This window comes from Tachypleus tridentatus, chromosome 2 (assembly GCF_004210375.1).
Source record: "Tachypleus tridentatus isolate NWPU-2018 chromosome 2, ASM421037v1, whole genome shotgun sequence".
NCBI classification, from domain to species: Eukaryota; Metazoa; Arthropoda; class Merostomata; order Xiphosura; family Limulidae; genus Tachypleus; species Tachypleus tridentatus.
The window spans coordinates 19,950,943-19,973,827 of record NC_134826.1 but is presented as its reverse complement, the minus strand read 5'-3'; the positions used below and the strand labels follow the sequence as shown (position 1 = coordinate 19,973,827).

Genomic DNA, 22,885 nt, shown 5'->3' with positions numbered 1-22,885 from the left:
TTCTAACGAGTGAAGTTTCAAACACGTACATTCCGTTTTTTCTTTAGTGAAATCGAAAAATCGAGCTTTGAAGTCAACACGTGCAGTCACCCTTAACAATAGGGTTGAAAGAACAAATGGACAGAACGACCAGCAACAAAATCTGCTCACGTGCGAAGTTTGATCTTAGTATTTCTTATTGTTGGTAGAAAAAAATTAAAGATTGGTGTGTTTATGCCCTTAGATTTTAACGATTCAATTACGTTAAATAACTTACGAAAATTAAGAATTTTAGGTTTTAACTGGGCTATTACTTTCGAAAAAAAGTTGTCCATATGTAAAAACTTTTAATTCGTTGCGTTTTATCTGAAGTTTTTGCATATATATATTTCTCGACATCACTAATAAATTTTTATTACGAGTTGGTGATAATTTTAAGACAGCAACAAGATATTAATCAAAATATGCTATTAATATTTCAAAGATTTTTATTAACACGTTTTCTGGACAGAATAACAAACATTCAACTCTAATACCACAATATCTGTACAGTGACAATACCAACAAAACTTTTTTTAAAACATATACAATCATCTATGCAGGTTCGTCTTTTATTTCTAAAAAAACCTCATTGGAATTTACAACAACTTTGCTAGATCAGGTCTCTATGAAATCAAACGTTTTCAATGTTACTTTCAAAATAATCAACAGTATTATACACCATTCAATATGGAAACATTAAACACTACTAGAATTTCACTTATACATTTTCATCAAAAACGAGTTAGGCCAAATAAACAGATTTATGAATACAATAATTGCAAAGTAGTGACTTATTCAACTATTGGTATTGCATTCTGTAGGCGTGCAGCTATAAAAAAAAAATTCAATATTTCAAGTATTAACGAACTGATATTTGGACTAGCTGAGTTATAACCACTGTATATAAAAGGACTGGAACTATAATGCATTAATATTGCATACACTTGTTTGTTCGTTTTACACTGCTTTCGTTTTGTTGTTTGCTTTAACCGAATTCATAAAGTAATAGTTTACCCTTTATCGTACAAGACTGGTATATATTTCATTTTATTAACTAATATATTTGAAGATAATGGTACTTTAAGGTTTTTAACTCTAAAACAGTAATCAAATTGCACAACAAAACAAGAAGTGTGAAGAAATAATTTTCTTTCAGTTAAGTTTATCACTTCAAGCAGCCAGAAAGAATCAGTTTTGGAAAATAAAACAGGATGAATAAGTGTTACTACATTTTTTTAAATAATCGACTAATTCTAAAACACACACATTACATGTTCTTCTGTCATAGAACTTCTAGACTCAACAACCTATCTCATATTAATATACCATACTATTTCCATAATGCCCTCATTTAATATCAAGTATCAAACAGGAAGGTTTCAGTAATTAGCTTAGTCATTAAAAGCCTTTAGACTTCCAATTTCCCGAACCTTTCAGTTGAGGTAGATATGTAACTGCCTTATATGATAGTTAATGTTTAACTATAGTCAAAAGGTTTAACAGTAAACGTAGGTTAATTACTTTACAATTTGTCTATATGAAATATTCATCTGTGAAATTTCATTCGACTCTCAGAAAACAATTAATAAAGAATAGAAGAGCATCAGAGACTATACTAGAATCCTAATATGGGCTTCATAGTAAAATACAAGACAATTAATTTGATACCCATTACTCTGAAATTTATGTAAAAGCTTTTAAGGATAAAAAAAAAAAAAAGAAACTAAATACATTTGGAACCAAAATCCCTGAAAACTTAAAAAGGTTTACAATTAAGTTCATCTACAGTTCGCTCCTAAGTAGTTGAAATGAATATAGTAAGAAACAAAACAAAACACTTTCTTCACATATACAAAATTAAAATGACATCACTTCTCAAATGAATTATAAGTTGCAGGAGAGAAACAAATTGAACTAGAATGAACAGAATTTACCATTAAAATTCTCAATTACAAGTTGAAATGCTGTCCATAAACAAAAAAATGTTCATGATATATTCGTACAGGTCCATTTTAGTATTTACTGAATAAATATTTCTTCTGTCAAGATTAAATTACACTATACAAGTTCAGGTACATTTGCTTAACTTTGTCAGTAGGGACTGACCTGAACTATTTTTTTCTCCAAACAATTTATTTTTGTACTTGGGAACAAAAACCCTTGTTAAAAGGTTGATGAAACTTCAGACCAAACCTACTACAAGCAGCAATGTCCTCTTCAAACAAACCTAATTCAAACAGTTTACCAACTTCTCTTGGAAACAATTTGTTGAGAGCTAACATTAAAAACAAATATTCAACAATGCAGTGTTTCCATGACTAGATTAACATTACACACTACCACCAATTCTTAATTCAGTTATATGCACAAAACTAGTGTCTCCTTTATCATGAAACCACTTCAATCTACGTTCAATTGTAGAATTTTCCAAAGGGCAGGCACAAGTGATTAAAACAGACTCAAAGTATTTTAACGTATTTTTATAAATTACAATAAGTAATTAGTACAACATGTAGAAGTTTAATGTGCAACTGTGTGTAATAACTCATTACTTAACTCACTCTTTCCCTTATTTACACAAGAGGGCGTACACACAAGAAACCATATTAATTTGAGTGACATAGATGAAATTTTGTGAAATACTATTACAATAAAAACAATTCTGTACTCTAACACTGATCTGGTTATCACAAGTTTTTTTTTTTTTTTAAATAGATGGGTTCATCCAGCATGAAAATCATGGATACCAAAAAAATAAATTCTATCAACAGACAACTAACTACCTTGTAACTATAAAGCTTCTTTCTAAAGTCTTTTCGTACAAATGCATAATCTTGTATTATCTAAAAATACGACAGAATAAAATATTGTGATTTCAGTTGATAACATGAATAGTCAAAAAAATAGTTTTAGCTTTACAGAAAGATAAGATTACCAATACAGCATTTTAACTTTAGAGATACAACACCATGAATCACCAATTCATTTACTTTAGTTTTACAGAGACGTAACACAAAGGTTTCCAAAATCAGTGTTAGCTTTGGAGAAACATAATATTGAATATTACCAATTTAGTGTTAAGTAGACATGCCTACCAATACAGAATTCAATTTTCATTTTTGAACATCTGCCACCTATATCTAAAACATTGATAAAATATACAGCTATCTCATGATGCCCTAAATAGTGATGAAATTTATAGTATAAATATAGCATGATCTGCTACATAATGTACTACAGGGGTGTAGCTGTGAAAAGTACAGGAGTTGAATGACTGACATATTCTAAAAAATCTAAAAGATGCACCATTTTGTTTTTCTTATATTTCATAATAAGGTTTGGTTTCTTTAGAATTTAGCAAAGCTACACAATGGGCTACTAGCTATTTGTCCTCTGCCCACCACGAGTATCAAAACATTTTTTAGCAATGCAAATTCACAGACATACCACTGTGCCACTAGGGGGCTCTTAACAAGTTTGATTTTTATGTAAATAAATAAAATTTTTTGAGTAAATGAAAAGATTCAATTTCTTTTGGGAAAAAACAATCTCCATTCTGAAATCTGCTACAGGTTGAATTGATATTTGCGTTAGCTAATACTAATCTCTAACAGTTATTTGTACCTTTCTAATAATACATGAAATATTTTGATTTGGATAAAAAAAATATATCACCAACAAACAGCTTATGGTTTTAAATTACTAATTTATTTTAACTCAGTAAACCTGATATTTTGCAATTAGAAAAAATAGCAACAGAAAGTATTTTTCAATTCTGTAATGTATACTGCAAATATGTTTATTTTTCTAAGTCACATTTATTCTATTGTATATCAATATGATGTTACCATCTTTAAATACAGCACAAAACTGTAACAAAAAAAAAATTTGGTTTTAAGGCAAAGCTATGCAAATAGGCTACCTTCATTCTGTCCACTGCAGAGTATTGAACCACAAATTTTAACAATCCATACACCTACCACTAACCCACCAAGCGACAGAATTGATATAGGCCTCTGGCCATTAGAAAGATTCATTATAATAAATTTTGTGAACTTAATTAGTTGTAATACACCATTTCTTCTAATCAGTTACTCCCACTAGTCACACATATATATAAGGACACTTGTATAAAAACTTTCATTGCAACATAGTAAAGTGCTTAACAATTTTTAGCCAGTTTAAAACTTTATTGACAAGATAAGAAACTATTAAGTGCCTTTAAGACATTAATTCATCTAAAATCAGACCCTAGCCATGCTATGCTCTTCAACTTTAATTATCGTAGCTAATTAAATAGTGCAAACGTCAAGTTTCTTACTTAATAATGTTTTTTACAACAAACGTACATTTCAACATTATTATTTGTTACCAACCTATATACATGTATAAACACTACTTCAAAAAACAAAGTCTTTCCCCCACATAAATAGATTACAGAAACAGAAAAGCATTAATGGGCAGGAACATGCAAAACGTATCCCTAGTTCTGGGAATTACTTAGAAACAATTTCCATGATAATACAACATACAGTCTATCTCAGACTGATACTTTGGTCCCTAGTCTCACAAACTACTGAAGTAAAATACAGATGTGGGAAACGAAGAAAAGAACATTCCACATCCTCACTATTTATGAGAAGCTTGATATTTTTTTAAATTACAGAGAAGGCAAGACATACTATGGAAAATTAGTGTATCTCCTTAGGATGGCATTGCAGCCACCATTGTAAGCTAAAGCTGCATTGAACAGTTACTCCTAACTGGTATAATGTATACACCACCTACAACAGCCTATTGTAAAGTTACAAACTCTGCTTAGTTGTGACTGGGATTTATATTTATATTTCTTTTATGGATACAAATTTTGTTCACTAAATTAGTGCTTGTTTTTTATTAACAGTTTAGCAAGAGGCTGTTCTCAGTGCACTATCCATCAACAGTTTAGCAAAGCTGTTCTCAGTGCACTATCCATCAACAGTTCAGCAAAGCTGTTCTCAGTGCTCTCTTTATTAACGGTTTAGTAAGATTGATCTTATAAGTGCACACAAGCATGTTTTTTTTTTGTTGTTTTTTTATGAGTAACACAAGTTTTAAAAACATATAGAACAGTCAAGTATTCAAGGGATAATTTCTCATTAATTAAAGTACACAAGTTGAAAAATATGTTTTGTTGCACATTATACTTATTGCACTGTGGAAAATACTCTATGTAACTGCATTTCTGGTAGCAATGTGAAGACAGAATTGAAGACTTTTTGACTTTAACAAGTTTTAAAATTGACAGGGCAACTTGAAAAAACAAAAGATGATATACTTAGAGCATGTTAAATTTGAATAATTTTATCAAAATAAATAAGCCTATTCATCACTGTTCCTTCTGCATTTAGTAACTCAGATCAACATAGATGTTGAACTTAACCTCAACACATGTTTGGCAAACAACTTATTGTACTGGTCACAGAAACATTAGAGGAAAAATCACTTATATAAACATGCCTGAAACTAATAATGATAATAAATGCAACATAGAACATGATTCAGAAAAAGTTAACTTTCTCATTGAAATAATTATTTTTGAAATATTAAAAGAGTTTAAAGAAAAGTTTAAACCAACATTAGTTCGCTTTAACCATTTTTCACGTTGCAAGTTTGTTTGTTTTTTTTTGGTCTTGATTTCATTGTACCAGTGTTTATTTTGTTAGCCAAAATTTGAAACAGTATGAATCAGTAACACCAGCTATAGAAATGAATGAGGAAATAATTTTAGTTTTTTATCCAATTTCCTCCAGTTCCATCAAAATCTTTTGTAATACAAATATCTACCATATGTACTTTTTTAAAAAAACTTAAATCTTATTTGTCTAATTTACAATAACATGCATGGAAGACTGTGTGCACGTATAATCGATTGTTTACTTTACAATTAAATAGAAGAATATCCAAGGTAAATGCTGGACCACAAATAAAACTTAAAAACCTCTGGCATTAATGTAGGTAGGAAACCATTTTCTATGTTAAAAAAAATTAATGCTTTAACACCATTATCTATCAATAAAGACCGGAAGTTGCCGTAAAAAATTTTGCATCAGGTCAAAGGTTGTAAAACTGATCCCAACACAGATTGGGCCTTTGATCCAATTCATACTAAGTCCTTTAAAAAGCCCACCAACAAGTCCTTCCTCTCGAAGGACCACTGTTAAGGTACTAACAATAGAATGGTAACTCCTTCCAGTGAGCTGTGCAGTTTGCATTCTTCTCCTCACAATGTCTAGTGGATAAGAAGTCGTCTGACCAAGAAGTCCTGCGATTGCACCAAACATCATTCTTTGTGCTGGATTGGGTTCTAACTGTTGCGAGGATTCTGTGGTTGCATTTTGATAAAAGGAAAAGTATGTACTACAAGTTATTATACGTGTACTGATCACAGGAAAAACACATTACAGAAGAATAACAAAGCACTGATGATACGTGTAATTTATCTTAACTGTTAGTCAACAATAGTAGACAGTCAACTGACAACCATTTTCCTAAGATGCATAGTTGTATTTCTTTACAATGGGGAATCGTTAGAAAGTTCAAGAAACAAACTTACACTGTATGCTTTTATACGAATTCAAGGTCATGTTCAACGTTAAGATGCACATATTAAGTTTCAATAAAAACAGGAACAGTAAAAAAAAGACGGTCCCTTTGATTCAATCAAACAGCTGTAGCTTTTGTGTAGTGGTTCAAACACAGCTGGAGTGAGAATTATTCAAAATGACAACACTCCAATAACCTGCATGGTTCTCATAATCAAGTAAATGTTGAATAAAAAGTATGTAGGTAAATACAACTGATTCAAGATACATCTCTAATAATAAACCATCAGAAAATCTTGTACCCCAATCAGAACAGCAACAAAGACTTAAAATAAAAAATATTCAACTCATAAACTCCATTTCCTCGAATATCACCCCAGAATCTTTAATTATAAATTAATTCAGGTTAAATGATTGAAATTATGCATAGGATTACAAATTGTTTACTAAAGAAACCTAATGAATTTAATAATTAACTAAAAAATAAAATAGAAAAACTTTGAGAGTAGATAAGTTTGATGTTCATTACATCTGAACCCATAGTAGCAAATCACTTCATACAGATTTACTACTAGTGTTGAAATATTGCAATTATTAAAATCAAAACTTATCTGTTATCAACGTTTTTGTTAGTCTTTTGAGTTAATTAAAATGTAAATTAATTTCTGATAAAGAAATTTCCAAAAAACTGAAAGAGGAATGTTAAAAATTAAAGTATTTGCTGAACAGTTGGGTTCGTGGTCATGGAAAGTTAAGCATGTTGATAGAGTTCTTGAACATGTCATTGATAGTGATAAACAGAAGCATAGTAACATCAAAAAACAAAATTGAAACCAACAGTAATTTTAGCAGACACATCAGAAATCCACATATCCAAAACAGCTTAATAACTTAAAATACCACCATGGTTAAAACACAAAATTCATAATTTCTCTAAAGGTTATGAACTGAGAATACACATTAACCTGTTCAGTGCCGTAGACGAGATAACTCGTCCAAGCCGATATGTAACACAGTGCCATGGACTAGGTTAATTCGTTCTCAATAATACCTAATTTCAACGCTAGATGTCAGCACTAAACATGCATTGATCTAAAAATGACTTCACGAAAAAGGTTACAAAGTGAAGAAGCATCAGAGTTGTATTTTGAACTTGGTTCGGAGTTGCAGTAGCAACTGAAATACTTGACAGTCAACAGGTTAAACCTATTTTATCTACTTTTGGATCCTAACAATAAATATCATTGTTGTCAGAAAAAACACTTCACCATCAAACGTCATTCCACCACATCTGCTTAGTACTCACAACACTCACAAACACTGTACTTCTACAACAATACTCACAAACACTGTACTTCTACAACAACACTCACAAACACTGTACTTCTACAACAACACTCACAATCTTCACAAACACTGTACTTCTACAACAACACTCACAATCTTCACAAACAGTACTTCTACAACAACACTCACAATCTTCACAAACAGTACTTCTACAACAATACTCACAATCTTCACAAACAGTACTTCTACAACAATACTCACAATCTTCACAAACACTGTACTTCTACAACAATACTCACAATCTTCACAAACACTGTACTTCTACAACAATACTCACAATCTTCACAAACACTGTACTTCTACAACAATACTCACAATCTTCACAAACACTGTACTTCTACAACAATACTCACAACCTTCACAAACAGTGTAATTTCTTCTACAACAATACTCACAATCTTCACAAACACTGTACTTTCTACAACAATACTCACAACCTTCACAAACACTGTACTTCTACAACAATACTCACAATCTTCACAAACAGTACTTCTACAACAATACTCACAACCTTCACAAACACTGTAATTTCTACAACAATACTCACAATCTTCACAAACACTGTACTTCTACAACAATACTCAAAATCTTCACAAACACTGTACTTTTACAACAATACTCACAACCTCTCACAAACACTGTACTTTCTACAACAATACTCACAATCTTCACAAACACTGTACTTTTACAACAATACTCACAATCTTCACAAACACTGTACTTTTACAACAATACTCACAATCTTCACAAACACTGTACTTTCTACAACAATACTCACAACCTTCACAAACAGTGTACTTTTACAACAATACTCACAATCTTCACAAACACTGTACTTTCTACAACAATACTCACAACCTTCACAAACACTGTACTTTTACAACAATACTCACAATCTTCACAAACACTGTACTTTTACAACAATACTCACAATCTTCACAAACAGTACTTTTACAACAATACTCACAATCTTCACAAACACTGTACTTTTACAACAATACTCACAATCTTCACAAACACTGTACTTTTACAACAATACTCACAACCTTCACAAACACTGTACTTTTACAACAATACTCACAATCTTCACAAACAGTGTACTTTTACAACAATACTCACAACCTTCACAAACACTGTACTTTTACAACAATACTCACAACCTTCACAAACAGTGTACTTTTACAACAATACTCACAATCTTCACAAACACTGTACTTTTACAACAATACTCACAACCTTCACAAACACTGTACTTTTACAACAATACTCACAACCTTCACAAACACTGTACTTTTACAACAATACTCACAATCTTCACAAACAGTGTGCTTTTACAACAATACTCACAATCTTCACAAACAGTACTTTACAACAATACTCACAACCTTCACAAACAGTACTTTTACAACAATACTCACAACCTTCACAAACAGTACTTTTACAACAATACTCACAATCTTCACAAACAGTACTTTTACAACAATACTCACAATCTTCACAAACAGTACTTTTACAACAATACTCACAATCTTCACAAAACAGTAATCTTCACAAACAGTACTTTTACAACAATACTCACAATCTTCACAAACAGTACTTTTACAACAATACTCACAATCTTCACAAACAGTGCTTTACAACAATACTCACAATCTTCACAAACAGTACTTTTACAACAATACTCACAATCTTCACAAACAGTGCTTTTACAACAATACTCACAATCTTCACAAACAGTACTTTTACAACAATACTCACAACCTTCACAAACAGTACTTTTACAACAATACTCACAATCTTCACAAACAGTACTTTTACAACAATACTCACAATCTTCACAAACAGTACTTTTACAACAATACTCACAATCTTCACAAACAGTACTTCTACAACAATACTCACAATCTTCACAAACAGTACTTTTACAACAATACTCACAATCTTCACAAACAGTACTTTACAACAATACTCACAATCTTCACAAACAGTACTTTTACAACAATACTCACAACCTTCACAAACAGTACTTTTACAACAATACTCACAATCTTCACAAACAGTACTTTTACAACAATACTCACAATCTTCACAAACAGTACTTTTACAACAATACTCACAATCTTCACAAACAGTACTTTTACAACAATACTCACAATCTTCACAAACAGTACTTCTACAACAATACTTGCAATCTTCACAAACAGTACTTTTACAACAAAATCTCCATTAGAGGTATTTATTTCAGATTTTGGGTTCCAATCCCATAAATACTGACTTTATTAAAGAGTACAGACACTAATATTTTAGATAAGAATAACCCCATGGGTTATCCTAAACAGTGTGATAAAGCTTTTAAAATGTCTGATATTCAGGTTTGCAGATCAGATTAACCATATTACACAAACAGAATAAATACAAGTCTCTTAAAAACTGGTCTTGTTTTTTCTAATAATTGTTTCCCTTCACTCTCCAGACAAGCATCAGTTGTCCAGACCAACACTGCACTTACAATCAGACATTACAACTTTTCCTTGTACCAAAATCCATTTTGGCTTGTAATCTGATTATAAGGGGTAATAAAAACTTCATTAGCTAAAGGTCAAAACAAAAACAACTAGCACTGAAAGTATAATAATGGTCAAATTAAATATAATCCAAGAACAAGTTTGAAAGTTTTAATGAAATTCAATTTTCTGTACAAAAAGGAAACATGGTTTATGGCTTCTATACTAAGGTCATCTTTTCTTTCAAAAGTCTATTAAAATTCTCAAAACTATGTCAACTACCTAAATTTCTATAGAAACAACAATCACAACATAATGCAATTTTGGCAAATTTTGAATTATTAAATCTACCCAAAAATCTTTAAAATAAAAAGTACAATATACTTTCAAGAAAACAACCTAATAATAATAATTATAGCAATAATTTACACGTTTTTATAAAAAGTTATTTTAAAATTTCTCACTTCTACTTACTTATGGTATAAAACTAGTTTAACATCTCTAAATATACTATCTAAAAATTAAACCAAAATTAAGCAGAAATCAATGATAGCCATAACAATGTTTTAGGGACATTTCAAAATCACTAAAGATATTTTAGTTTCTTTAGGTGTTACAGTATATTACCCTAATTAGGTTTTGTCCACTTAGTTAATAAACTGATGTTTGAAACAATATTTAATATCAATCATAACATATTCAATAAAATCAAAGGTCAGTAAACTATTGATAGCACATCTTAATACAGATGTAGCAAGATGTACTACGTATGTTAGAAAAAAACGTTTATCAGAGAAACCACAAAACAGGATTGCTTTATTTATTGAATAATTTCAATTCTCAGGTTATCATCCATTTCAAAAGGATTTGCTACTGATGGGATTATTCTGCTATTGCCAATTAACAATACTAAGTAGGGTTGGCAAATTTAATCAAAAGAAACCACTTGTCTGTAAAGTATATGCAAAAACCCAGCAATAATTAGATTTTAATATTAATAATACATTTGTTTAAATTTCTTTTGTGTGATATTAATGTAATTAGGGTATCTAACATTTATGGATTCACAAATAATATGGTGCATAAATACTACAGAAAAATTCACCTCTGAAAGTTAACGAGCTGTCATTGGTAATTGTACATTTAAAGACATTTTCCTACTTGTAACATCCTTGATAGGACATCTTTATTAACACGAGTATCAGTACTAGTTTATGTTGTGATACTGGGAAAAAAAATTCTCAAATAATTACCCAATTCATTTGTATGCAGTTAACAGTCACAATGGGTTGGTCAAAGTGTGTGTCATGACCTTTAATTATATTTTAATTGAAACTGAACAAAACTTATCAATGTATACAAATAAAAGTTGGTATCAAAATGTAGTTAATACATCTAGTTTTAATACAAGTTCTTAAATTTACAAGAAAATATTTTTAAAAATCCTCAATCTCCCCTTGTTTGAGAATTGTAACATCTGTTGCCTAGATCCCCCTTCTCTAAATTATTGAACACACCCCCTCAGAAGTATGGAATCTAACAAATTACTAATTATAATACAGATATCACTAAGGCAAATTCTAATTTTCGGAATCTAATTTGCATAAATTACTCAGATTATAATCCTGTCTACAGATATCACTAAGGCAAATTACTAATTGTTCATAGTTCATAACCAATATACTAATTGTTCATAATTTGCTTAGGTTCATAACCAATATACTACATTGTCAAACCAAGAACTACATCAGATCAATTTATCACATCCTGTCTAACAAATAACTGCCAAGTTTCTCTGATCTTCCATACTACATTGTTTATAACCAATAGAAAAGCAAAGTTTTAATTATTAAACAACATAATACTGTTGGTTTCAGTACAGAATGTTAAGTTTATTCTTTGGTTTAAAAACTTTTCATGGGGTTTGGATCAAGCAGCTATGGGATTTAGGTTAAGCCCCTCATGTTTTAGTTTGAGAGCCAATTAAATGACATTTTATTTAAAGAATACAAAAATTTAGTATACTACAATAATCATTATCAAAAGACAGTAAGCAGCAACAGTAGGTGAAATACAAGTACCATATTTTTTGCTTTTCCATGTATATCTATTATTATAAAAGTAAAATGTAAAATTTAGAAACTAGAGGTAAATAAGGTACGACAGTGAAGAATGAAAAATTTTCACAATGTATGCATATAAGAATGTCAAGCATTACGTCATTCAGTAACGTAACGTGAGCTTCAAGTTCAATAAAAATTCTACAAATCACTTACTCTCATGCATTATGTGCGACAATTCTGAATGACAATGGGAAACATTTGTCTCGGCTGCAATGTAACAGGGGTGGGAATACTGACAAATGTCAGTAGTAGTGAAAGGGTTCCAGATCCTATATGCCCAATATTTATTTAGGAGGTTTTGTAGGTCACACAATGAAACTTAATGTATCAGATGAAGAAAAACATTTTTAATCATAACACTAAAATCATTTTGCACTTGAAGCAGCTGACACTGACTCCATGTATCCACAAGCAAACCTTTATCAATAAAAATAAAAACGTGTTCAAAGACTTGTAATGTTTTTAAAAGTGCCAAATTTCGTGAATACACAAATATTAAAAGTTATGGTACGAAAACTGATGGTTATTTAGCGATTAAAAAGTCAATTGCATTGACCTACTCCAAACAGAAAGTTAAACTAATGTAGTATAATTGATTACTGAAGGATTTATCTTACCAAAGTGTAGCCTCTTTAATGTTTCATATGTAAAAAAACTTGTGCCAGCATAAGGTATTACACCAAGAACTGTTGGAGAGTAACCTCTGTACAATGCCATTGGCCCTTCTTCTCTCCAAATCTTCACAAAAACTTGCATCAGGCTTGTATATCTAGACAATAGAATGCAAATAAATGGCAAAGTAATACCAAAACTGTCCAGACTGTCTCTTCATCTACATATAATAAAGTCAAACAAAAAATATAAATCTGTGATGACAAGAAAATCCACTTGTACAGAAAAATATAAAAACATCTGGTATGGATAGAGAAAGTACCATGTAGAGGAGCAAACAACGTTTCGACCTTCTTTGGTAAAATAGGTATTCAATCAAACAAACAAGTGAAAAGAGATTCAGTGGACACTACCTGCTAGACTTACTTAGTAATACCTAAATATAATTCACTGTAGCTGTCAAAGTTGGGGAGCTTAGCTCTCACATACAAAATTAGGTCTACACCTATTTGTGTGTGGGCACTACCCATGTTACTATTGGTCATTTCAACAAAACAGGAAGGTTATGTCTTCGGTGCACCTTCTGACCTGAAAATGTACAAAACAAATCCCTGTCCATCTTTGCATAAAGGAACTCTCTCCGAGAACATACAATGATATTAAAGAGGAATGAATCAGAACTATTGGTTACTATGGTGACTTAGCTACATTCATAACCAGATGTTTAGTGTCTTATCTATACACATAGCTAAACATGCAACTACTGAATTTTTATTTTTTAATATTACGTGAGATTCAGTGTTTGTGTGCATCTCTTCCTAAACCTCAGGTCACACAGACTTCTAAGTAGTATCAAACAAATCAGTTTGATTCTAAGGTAAAACTTTCTTTAGTATAAATCTTGAAGTGGGAAGAATAATGAAACCACACTCTAGAGAGTGGAAACTACAGTTCAAACATAAGCTTTACAAAATTAAAAGATGTCAAAGAACCAGTCACAGTAACCAACAAGAAAGAACCAGTCACAACAAGACCAGCTGTATTAACTGGAACTGACGACACTACTTTTGTTCCTGGACAGAGTGTTATTTCCCAATTACTTATGCCTAACGTAAATGGAAAAGACCTATTTTTCTCTTCAAACTTTGCTCTTGTGACCTGGAGCATGTAACAAAAACACGATGGGAAACTAGATTTGGGGCTGATACGTGAAAGTGATTTACATTACAGTCGCAAATCTCGAAAAACTACTCACTTCTAAACATTTTTGAATAACTTTAGTATAAATACATGTAAATGTTGATTCATACGTTGTTTTATTCAGACCTTATGTAAATGAAAATGTACAAATTTGTTCATTTTTACATAAAAAATATATTAATTTCTAAATTTCATTATCCAGTTCACAAAAGCAAAATTTGAAGGGAATAATGGCCATTTTCTGTACTTTTACAACATAAGCAATTAAGAAATAACACATACTATCCAGGAACAAAATTTGTGTTACATAGTGTAATTATTAGTGGTAAGCAACTATGGGCCACTTACAATGGTAGTATATCCTTCACTTTCTATCCTCAAATCTATGTTATGCTCCAAGTAAATACTTAGCATAAATAAAACTAATTAAAAATGTTTATATCATAATTTAGTGTTTTAAGCACACAACTTAAAAGTCCTTTTTAAATTACAAGTAACTAAACAATGGTTCAGCTTACCTCTCTTTGTGTGTTACAGCCATTCTGGCTCGTGCCAAGTCTAAAGGGTAGGTACACGTACTGGATGTTACTCCTGCCAATGACCCTGCCAAGAATGACTTGCTAGGATGAGCTTTTCTGAAAGTTAGAATATGGATTTTTTTTTATTATTCCAAAACCAAATACACATTATTCACTAAAAAAACACAAGTACAATAAAGGTTATTAACTTCCAAACACAACAACTTATGTACTTAGAACCAAACTAAAACAGCATGTATGGTTGACTGAACACAAGTTTTTACAGTTCTACTTGCACAAATTAGAAAGCATCATTTCTTCAGTTGGGAACCTTACCTCAACTGTAAATAAGATTGTCGACAGTAATCCCAATAATATCTTACTCTCTACCCTCACTCACTTTACTAAGTCAACTGTAATACAAGGTCTAGTTCATATAGGAAAACCATACAGCAAGCAGCTGTGCCACAATTAACCCACATTTTTATTCCATCTCAAAATAATTGCCCATTTAGTACAAACACGTAAATGGAAATAGTGATTTTAGTTTCTCGTGGTACATATTATCGAGCTTCATTTTTGTACTTTATGGTTGAAGAAATAAAACAAGCAAGGAAGTGAAGCAATGCATTTGGTGAAACAAACAGTAATTACATCACACAAAACCATTTGATCTTAGTGTTTTGGCAGTTGAAAATGTTTGATAATATTTTATTAATCTTAAAAGATAAAGTTTCAATTACAATTTTACCTAAACATTTTCATCTAAAAACTTCCAAGAAAAAAATGTAACACTGCCTGGACTCCCCTTGCTACAGCTTCATCAACAATATCCTAACCATTAATGGAATAGAACAATAAAGCACAAACACATATTAGAAAAAAGTCAAAGACCATGGTGGTGTACATCTTTTGCATCACCCTGTACGTAACTTTATAAATGTCACTGCAAGCTACAAGATCAACTAAAGGAATCTATCAAGATAAATGTTTATATTACTTTACTTTCTCATGTTTGAATTTTACAATGTTACAGTATCATTAGCTTCAATTCCACTACAGGAATTCTAAATTACAAGATGCACTACACCTTAACAAGAATTTATAAAAATAAAAATTAATACAGAAGCTTCTAACTGTTGCAAAAAAAATATTTTATATATCCCTACAATACAAAGCCCAGCAGGATTAAGTTATCAGGTAAAAATTACTGTGGTAACACTTACAATGAATTAGTCTTATGATATTGTAAGTGATGCTTTTAAAAATTCACAGCTCTATTTTGTTGTTGTTTCAATTTTAGTCTTCAATACAGTTTTTAAAACTGGAACTCAAACAGATTAACCATAGAAAACTTTTCCAAGCCTCTTAATAAATCTGAAACTTCTAAATATTACCATTACAAATAAGAAATAATACTTCTCTGCAAGAGTGTCCACATGTAAAGCTTGTTTCCACTGTTCGTGCGCTGCGTACTGAATAGAGGCATAAGGTACGACACGGGCCATAGTCGCAGAGTTTCCTCGCCACCATACCAAGATTCCACGGTCACGATAGCTTTGTATCAGAAAGCATACAGCTTCCCGAAACGAAAACTTCTTGTTGTGAACTGGAAAAGTATAAGTGTATTTAAAACAGATAGTTTACAAATTCAGTTTTTTTTTAACTTCCCTTTTCTCACAAATTCAGTTAAGACTTTCTTTACCAATTTCAAAGTGTTTTTTTCTGTAATTAAAAAACTTAAATACCTACGTTTTTCACCTTAACACAATCTGAAGAATAAGTTGGAGTAAGTTATTGCTTCAAATGTTAAAAACTAAGAAAATCATTTTTAACATTCTTTATATCACAACTGGAAACTAATTTTCACTTTTCTTTTATCATACCTTGCATTAAGTTTAACATTTTACTATAAAAACTGACTTTTGTTTTTTATAATTCTTGTTAATTCTGTATAAATCCAATTTGTTTCTTTAGATTTTTACTTGTAGTGATACATGGATTGTGTTTCTAATAGGTTGGAAACTGCAGCACTATTTTTGATGTGAGAAAATCCTCATCAAGAGATCAAAGATTAGATGAGTAACGTAACATCAAAACAAACATTTTTAAACAAATACTTTAAATTAAGAAGTTAAAAATCGAATACAATGTTCAAATTTATTAAAACACATTGATAATAAAATTGTTTAACAACATTTTGAATGTAACCCTGCATAAGAGTTAGGCCCACATGCAAAAGATAGAGACAGTATCCTCCAATGGAGAGACTTATCAGATCTGAAATTTTCATCAGTCTTCAACTTTCATGGATTTTGGGTCTCAAATTCATAGGAGCATAAATGTGATTAGCAAATCACAAGGGATGCACAACTTACTAAACAAGTGCATGATGCAAGCAACATCCTAACCTCACCCCTGTTGCTTACCAGTTATAGGGGTTCCTAAAGATGAATGGGTAATCAATTCTCAGATTTTTTAGTTTCATTCATTGCTACCAACAGGACTAATGCAGTGACCAAAAATGAAGCCCATAACAAACTACTGCAGCATCAGGTATTACCTCACTGTGGGTGAGTTTCAATGGGGAAGAGACAAACACAGTTCCTTAAAAAACCATTATAATGTAAAGTCAACCTCAACATTATGAAACTGCACTCCATGAAAATGCATCTTGTATCAACAAGCACCTAGAAATAGTCCTCATCAATAAGTGGTTAAAACAGCAATACAAATTTTCTCCTTAAAAGGAACAGTAATTTTAGGAATCTGCTTCTATGGGAATCACCCAAAAGATAGCTTCAAGTACACCCACATGGGTTTCACAGGCACTCCATGATATGATAAATTTCACACTAAGAAACAGTGATTTTAAACTTGTTATTCTAAAAATTAAAAAATTTTAGCCCTAAATTCATATTACTGCTGAGTTGTGTTTCCTAAAGAATTAAAAATCTAAAAAAGTATTTGAGCTTGAAAATCCTCTTTTTAGTGTCAAAAACAAACTTAAAAAATGAAACCTCTATACATCTATAACAGGAAATTCTGCCACTATTATTACAGAGTGCTTCCACAGTGTTTAAATAGTCTTAGGGTACAGAAATATGGAGTCCTGAAACAAACAAAATTTAAGTGAATTAAAATTCTTTATTTATTATACTAATCTGGAATGATAGAGATTCTTCAAATTGCTTTTACTTTCTACCTATGAATCTAAAGTAAATTCTGTAAAAAACAAAACAGATTAATGCCTACTTTGAAAGTTAATTTTGGTACGATCTAATGGAGCTATTACAGTCTTAGCAAGGGCCCCAGCCAAAGCTCCAGAGGTCAGAGACATAAGAACCTTGTTCTTATTAGTCACCTAAAAAAGATTTGCATAACTAATTAATCCACAGAAACAAATGTATTCAATTAATGAAACTTTAAAAAACTTAACCAATAGTGATTATGTTTATAATTTATTGTCAGTAAACATACCACAGAGTAAATATTTAAATTTTCTTCTAGTAACCTCCTTCTGTGATAATTTCACTTTCTTATAAAATGGCAAGTCCTTTTCTCCTTTAAATAAACTAGAAGAAATTATGAAGAAATAACACCAGAAACAGTTTACAAACAATCTCTACTATTAAGATAAATAACTATTGACAAATGTTCACAACTGTTATAACATACAGATGTATGAAAGTAATAATTATGTAAAATGATTCAAGAATGATCTCCATGAATATCTAAACATTCTGTTACAAAGTAACTCTGAGACAAGTTAGTCCATAAAATACATAAATAAAACATTGCTACCATCAGAAACTGTTCTGTTAATGTTTCCCTAATTTCTTTAATACTGAATTTAAAACAATAAATGGAGTAAAAGCTAAGACACATCTAAATATCTAACTTTATCCAGAAACATAGATTTTTTTGTTCAATTCATAAGATGACAGACATAATTCAATGAATCACTAATGGATACAAAGAATAGTAGTTTATGCTATAGCAAGTTATCTTAGCTTGCTTGTTCAGTTATTTCAACTCATAATGCAAGTCAATTCAAATAAATTACCAATACTAAGAACGAATACTTTGTCTTGTGAATAAAATTAATTGTGTTATTATCTGTAAATGACTTATATAATACTGACAATAATTACAATTAATTTAATAGAGAATATTAATGATATAATGGCTTCAACCACTACTTTTTCATAACCCAACCTGCCCAATAAGCCCTAATACTGGGCAAAAGAATTCGTCACCACAGGATATGATTGACTTAGTGCAATTGGTATATTGACATTTTTCTTTGCTTTCCCTCAAGTTCTTAGATTATATATTTTATCATCATTACAATTTAACTAAATACAGTTGTACCTTTTTGTCTTGGGAAACCATAAATTCTTCATGACTAGCTGACTTAGGAGCCAAACTTTCTCCTTTGATGTCTACTACATCCAAGTTGCTATAAAATAGAAGGCTAATAGAGTATATTTGTGTGAAATAATGATACATGCATAGAAACTTGAAGGTAAAGCAAAGCCATAAGCCTAATAAATAAAAATCTAACACAAATAGTCATTTCAGATTATCTTATGGATAAGAGGTCTTAATTTGTACTTAACTTGAGAAAAGAATAAAAAATGTTATTGAGTTTTACACAATAATCCAAAGAATAAACAAGACAAGTCCTCTGATTCATCCTAGGTATATCCTGAAGATAACAACATAGAAGGGACTCAAGATTTGGAAAATACGAGATCCAGTTAGTTTTATTTTCTAACAGTGTGACCAACTGGGAAAATGAGTTGCCACACATGCAAAATTTTACAAAAGCTTCAAAGGAAAAATAAATCTGATTTGCTGAAAAATTAAGGGTGGGTATACATTTGTTTTTTCTAAAAAGTGAATGTAGTAGGACAGCTTTAAAGAACCAACTGATTCTTTGTTGTCTATAGATCATAAACAATAAATTAGAATAAAAAGTTTAAACATTTTCTGACAATGAACCAGACGAATATAATTTGTATATTAGAAGGTCAGATCTTAAAATGCTTAGATTAGCCGAGCATTTACAGTAATGCTCGATTAGTCTGATGTTATAAACAGTTGAACACAACCTGGGTTTCAACACAGCTGTTCATATATAACAGTTACAGACTTACTCAAACAAGTTCATATTAAGGATGCTAAACATGAGAAATTATCAAACCTTTTATGCATTACATGCATTGTTGAAGGACTTTTCCAGGATATATCCAGTGCTTTTCTTTGCATTTTTCAAGCATAATGTTTGGCAAGATCTAATACATGCATGTTGGTACGATAGTGTCTGAACCTGAAATAATTGAACACCTTATACATTTGAATACTGAAAGAAAAATTTTCATTATTCCAAGAAAGATAACAAGTCTACATTATCACTTTAAATGTTTTTTTCTTCTTCATTAAAAGGAAGTCATGTAGCACCAGCAGAGAGACAAAATATCAATACATGCTAGCTGAACAAAACCTATGACTCAATTGCAACAGCATTCTTTGACTGTTAAATGATGGTAATGTATACAAATATGGTGGGAGAAAATTTAAGCTGTTCAAGAAGTTAAGATGCTTTATTAGCTGCATTCACCTATAATATTAGCTCTAATAAACTTCAGATGAATCACAAAAACATTTCATATTTTGTTATTACTAATGTAATGAATAAAGTCTTCAGTTTTAAAATAACCTGTATGATTTTTAAATGTTAATGTAGCTAACAAATGAACTGCCCTGCAAATGATCACATGTACTGAAGAAAAAATTACATATTTGAATGAAATTTTAACAATTTCAGGCACAGCTATACAGAAAGTTAATTTTTTTTTCCTGAATTATCTAACACATACCAACACAACTGCAGGAGATGGCTGTATGGGTGATTTAATTTCTTTCCATGTACAAATAAGCATCAATTAAGCATCAATTTCCTCACAACAAACTTTCAACAAAATGTTTGTACATACAATTCAGTTACTAACAATAGTTTCATTTCTTCTATGCAAGGGTTGCATCAAACTCCTACAAGAGGCAACCTGCTGTCTGTCACTTGAACTTACAAACATTAGTAACGAACAAAAATTTACTTCCTCAAATATCTGAATAAAATTTCTTTACCAAATGCTTCATTATATGTTACACATTTTCAGAGCACATGTATTGTAGTCAATGTTCTACACAGTTATAGCAGAACTTAAAACAGAGTGAATGTCTAATACTCATTTATGTTTACAAGATTCTAAGCAATGAAATAATTATATTAATACTCTACATGTTTTATTATTATTATTACAAATATAAAATATCCAAATGATAAAATTCTGTCAATCACTTACACTGGAAAAAAATAAAACCCAAAAACAATTTAAATGACATTTTACACAAATGTAAAAAAATTAACTCAGTATTAGAGTCCATTTTCTCAATATTCAGGGTTTAAAATTTCAGGTTTGTCAAAATTACAAATTATTAAGTGATATGCTATGCATTATGCATTTGACATCTATCAATCAAAATACAAAACAGGAATGAACCCAATCTATTTTATCAGTAACTCAATTTCCTGATTTGCATCCTTTTTTTTTTTTGTTTGTTTCTTTTATTAACCTAAAGATGACCTAAGAAGGTCAAAACATTGTTTTCTGGTTTATATTGTTAAAAGTGTTAATACCCATATCAACTGTCCCGAGGTATATTTTTTACTTGAAGTGCGTTTCTCGTCATGACGAAATTCCCCGATTTATAACACATCCTACATACACTGTAGTCAATACCACAATTTTCGTTTTTCAAACATGCTACAAAATATGAGTGCTTCTTGGAAATAGTCCATACAAAAAGTCTATATAAAATACGCACGAAATTGATTAATTTTAAAAATCACAAACTACAGCAGGTGCACAACACTTTATAATATATATAAATAAAATCATGAAAAGTTTAATTACTTACAAAACCCAGTGTTTGAATTAGGATTGAAGATCATGTTTGAACAGATCACGTAGAGTGCATTACAAACACACAGTTTCACAAATCTATCTGTTATCTAACCAAAGATATAACAAATTAATATTTTCAAATGGATTACTTTTTCTTTGGTCCACCCCCTGTATGCATTAATAATGATAAACCGTGAAACTGTATGTGATTGTGTGTGTGTATGATAGTTGTATTTCATTAACAATATTGTTATTAATACTATAATTAGTATAAACACAAATTACTTATACTAACTTTCCGTTGAATTTCAACTTTGCGTGTTACTACTATTAATGTTACTAATCTTATTATTTGGATTAATAATAGTATAAATAAGTTTCCTTCGACAACGTTCAGCAACAACTTGCAAAGATTTTACTTAAAAGTATAAATGTTAGCATAATCAAATCAACGAAGTGCAATAACACAAACGCAAATATACTTTACGAATTCACGAAGAATTTACTTACAATTGAAACTCCACGTTACAATCTAAATCACATCTACGAACATCCTCAAATTTTACCTCTGCAATTTTGCTGATATTTATAATCACGAGCTCCTTCTAGCCCTTAGAGTCCTCTACAGGAAAAATTTAGAAGTTTGGATAAACAAAATAGCAGCAACAAACTCGAAGCAGTAATTTTTTGTACACAAAATAAACTTTGACCGTCAAAGTATTTTATCAAATATCTGACGTCAAATTTTTAACACTTATTAGGCTTACATCACCAAACATTTCGAGCTTAACATCATCTACTCTATAACTAACATTTAAGTTACGCCGTAAAATTGAGCTTATAACAATACTAATACTTGTTACGGTGTAGACACATTTTGTTGGGAATTCGCAGTTGTAATGAATTATATTTGTCATTAGAAAATAATATTATACTTTGTGGTATTAATATTACATTTTATTCAGTTTATTTATGTTTTTTAATTTGTTGTTTGTTTTCAGA

General features: G+C 30.6%; 1 protein-coding gene across 2 annotated transcripts; it reads right to left on the bottom strand.

Annotated features, from left to right (window-relative positions):
- Positions 1 to 449: 449 nt before the first annotated feature.
- On the bottom strand, positions 450 to 22,517 carry LOC143239112 (mitochondrial coenzyme A transporter SLC25A42-like). Of its 2 annotated transcripts, XM_076479948.1 has the most exons (8): positions 22,394 to 22,517; positions 20,119 to 20,244; positions 19,284 to 19,371; positions 18,165 to 18,273; positions 16,329 to 16,518; positions 14,910 to 15,026; positions 13,197 to 13,348; positions 450 to 6,385 (listed from the first exon to the last, which is right to left on the bottom strand). In XM_076479948.1, the coding sequence occupies exons 2-8, from the start codon at positions 20,181 to 20,183 to the stop codon at positions 6,066 to 6,068; spliced, it is 1,041 nt and encodes a 346-aa protein (XP_076336063.1). In that variant the 5' UTR covers positions 20,184 to 20,244; positions 22,394 to 22,517; the 3' UTR covers positions 450 to 6,065. The 2 variants fall into 2 exon arrangements, with proteins under 2 accessions (XP_076336063.1, XP_076336073.1); XM_076479958.1 differs by lacking the exons at positions 19,284 to 19,371; positions 22,394 to 22,517.
- Between the last annotated feature and the right edge of the window lie 368 nt (positions 22,518 to 22,885).

Coding starts and splice junctions, on each gene's coding strand:
- LOC143239112 (XM_076479948.1), bottom strand. CDS start 20,183: ATGCAAAGAAAAGCACTGGATATATCCTGGAAAAGTCCTTCAACAATG. Junction 16,519..18,164: donor TACCAAAATTAACTTTCAAA/GTAGGCATTAAT, acceptor ATACTTTTCCAG/TTCACAACAAGAAGTTTTCG. Junction 13,349..14,909: donor GCTGTAACACACAAAGAGAG/GTAAGCTGAACC, acceptor TCTATTGTCTAG/ATATACAAGCCTGATGCAAG.